The sequence below is a fragment of the Seriola lalandi genome, unplaced genomic scaffold, assembly GCF_002814215.2.
Source record: "Seriola lalandi dorsalis isolate HSWRI2012SDOR001 ecotype SW California unplaced genomic scaffold, Sedor1 jcf7180001974236, whole genome shotgun sequence".
NCBI classification, from domain to species: domain Eukaryota; kingdom Metazoa; phylum Chordata; class Actinopteri; order Carangiformes; family Carangidae; genus Seriola; species Seriola lalandi.
The window spans coordinates 1-2,243 of NW_019444902.1; the positions used below are offsets into that span (position 1 = coordinate 1).

The window sequence follows — 2,243 nt, forward strand, 5'->3', positions numbered from 1 at the left end:
CATGACAGTGGTTTTGATCTCCTCATCTGACTACAAGAAAACAAATAGTCCCTTTTCCCAAACGTGGAGCTGTTCCTTTAGTGGACATCGCTCAGAATAGTTGGTATTGTATCTCTGATTTCTGCACATGATGTTTGACGTCTTCTCTCTCGGATGTTGGTCCCCAGGGTCGGAGCTCTGATGATCACAGTGGCCGGCCTGAAGCTGCTGCGCTCCTCTTACAGCAGTCCTACCTACCAGTACGTGACCGTCCTCTTCACTGTCCTGTTCTTCACCTTCGACTACCATCACCTGTCAGAGACGCTGCTGCTCGACCTCTTCCTCATGTCCATTGTTTTCAGCAAGGTGAGCTGAATAAATAATGAGCGGTACAACCTTCTGTGCATATATTTAAAGTCATCTACGGAGTTGTAATATTCATTATAATGTAAATAACTCATCCAGCTCAGTGACTTTGTTCTGGTCAGGTAACAGTATTTAACGATGCAGTCGATGAATCTATGTTCTGTTCTCACAGTTGTGGGAGCTCTTCTACAAGCTGCACTTTGTCTACACCTACATCGCCCCCTGGCAGATCACATGGGGCTCAGCTTTCCACGCCTTCGCTCAGCCCTTTGCTGTGCCTCGTATCCTCCACAGTGTTTACAGCACGAGTCTCCAGCTTCATACACCTGCACAACTACAGCGCTGCCGTGAAGCTGATAATGACGGTGTGTTGATGTTGTTTCAGGGAGGTGTTGCTTCAACTCTTTATGTTGTAGCTGGTGTTTGACTGTAATCACATGGTGTCTGAAGTGTATCTACATGTCTGATACTACGATGCAAACATACTACCATATATAAATCATATAAGTGATCTTTAACCTGAGCGCGTCCAGACTCCGCCATGCTGTTTGTCCAGGCCGTCGTGTCAGCTGTCTTCTCCACCCCCCTCAACCCTTTCCTGGGCAGCGCCATTTTCATCACGTCCTATGTCCGCCCCGTCAAGTTCTGGGAGAGAGACTACAAGTAGGAAACAAAAATCAAAACTTCTCCATGTTCAGGTCTAATTCTGATTCTGGTTTTTATTCCTCCACGCCGGCGACAGTCAGGTCAGAGTGGCAGCCATTTTGTTTTCAGGTTGTCCGTCCGTCTCATTCTCGTGGACACGATATCTCAGAAACGCCTTCACAGAACTTCTTCAAATTTGGTATAAACGTTCACTTGGACTCAAGGATGAACTGATTAGGAATTGGTGGTCAGAGGTCAAAGGTCAAGGTCATGATGACCTCAGAAAACACTTTTTAGCCAGTACTCAAGACCTCACAGCAATTATGACAAAATTTCACACAAATTGATATTTTCTGTGACTCTGGATAAACAGGAAGTGACCTGCGACCACGAGGAAGTGGTTCTAGTTAATCTTTTCTTTCTTTCTTTCCTCCAGCACCAAGAGAGTGGATCACTCCAACACTCGGCTGGCCTCTCAGCTGGACAGAAATCCAGGTGATGACATGAGATTCAAGTTCATTTTCCCTTCTGTTCTTCACACTGTTGCTCCTGTTTCATTCCTCTCAGTAGTTCCTGCTTTGTGATTTAGACTCAAAGAACAAGTGTGTTTCTCCCAGAGAAAGCTTTAAAGCCTCAGTCTGTCCCAGTGGAGTCAGTGATACAACATTTTTTCTTTCCCTCTTCAGGCTCTGATGACAACAATTTGAACTCCATCTTCTATGAGCACCTCACCCGCTCCCTGCAGCACAGCCTGTGTGGAGACCTGCTCCTGGGGCGCTGGGGAAACTTCAGCACCGGGGATTGTTTTATCCTGGCCTCCGACTACCTGAACGCCCTGGTGCACCTCATAGAGATCGGCAACGGCCTCGTCACCTTCCAACTGCGAGGGCTGGAGTTCAGAGGTGAGAAGAGAAACAGGCGACATAGCACCAGTGGCTCAGATTTATTTCCAGCAGCCTCCAAGGTTACTGATTAATGAATGTGTGGCAGTCAAAGATACCCAGGCAAAAAAACAGGAAGTGGAACAGGTGTTATGGGGAGGGTGTTATCATCATCTTATTTGTCCAGGTTTAATAAACCTCCTGTTTTCCAGAGCAGGCTCAGCCAAACCCCGGGAGCTGTTTGCCCAGTACTCGACCCTTCCTGGATCATTAACCAGTTCCTCTGTGGCGTGAGCATTCCACCACAGTCGCCAGTTTTATTCTGCTTTATCTTCCTGTTGAACACCTGTGTGCTTTATCAGCTTTAATGTG

At 47.0% G+C, this 2,243-nt stretch overlaps 1 protein-coding gene across 1 annotated transcript; it reads left to right on the forward strand.

Moving 5' to 3' along the window:
• The first annotated feature begins 132 nt into the window (after nucleotides 1–132).
• Nucleotides 133–2,216, forward strand: LOC111653794 (pecanex-like protein 1). The gene is made up of 5 exons (XM_023404492.2): nucleotides 133–345; nucleotides 518–626; nucleotides 879–1,008; nucleotides 1,427–1,485; nucleotides 1,677–2,216. The coding sequence occupies exons 1-5, from the start codon at nucleotides 154–156 to the stop codon at nucleotides 1,964–1,966; spliced, it is 780 nt and encodes a 259-aa protein (XP_023260260.1). The 5' UTR covers nucleotides 133–153; the 3' UTR covers nucleotides 1,967–2,216.
• Nucleotides 2,217–2,243: the final 27 nt, after the last annotated feature.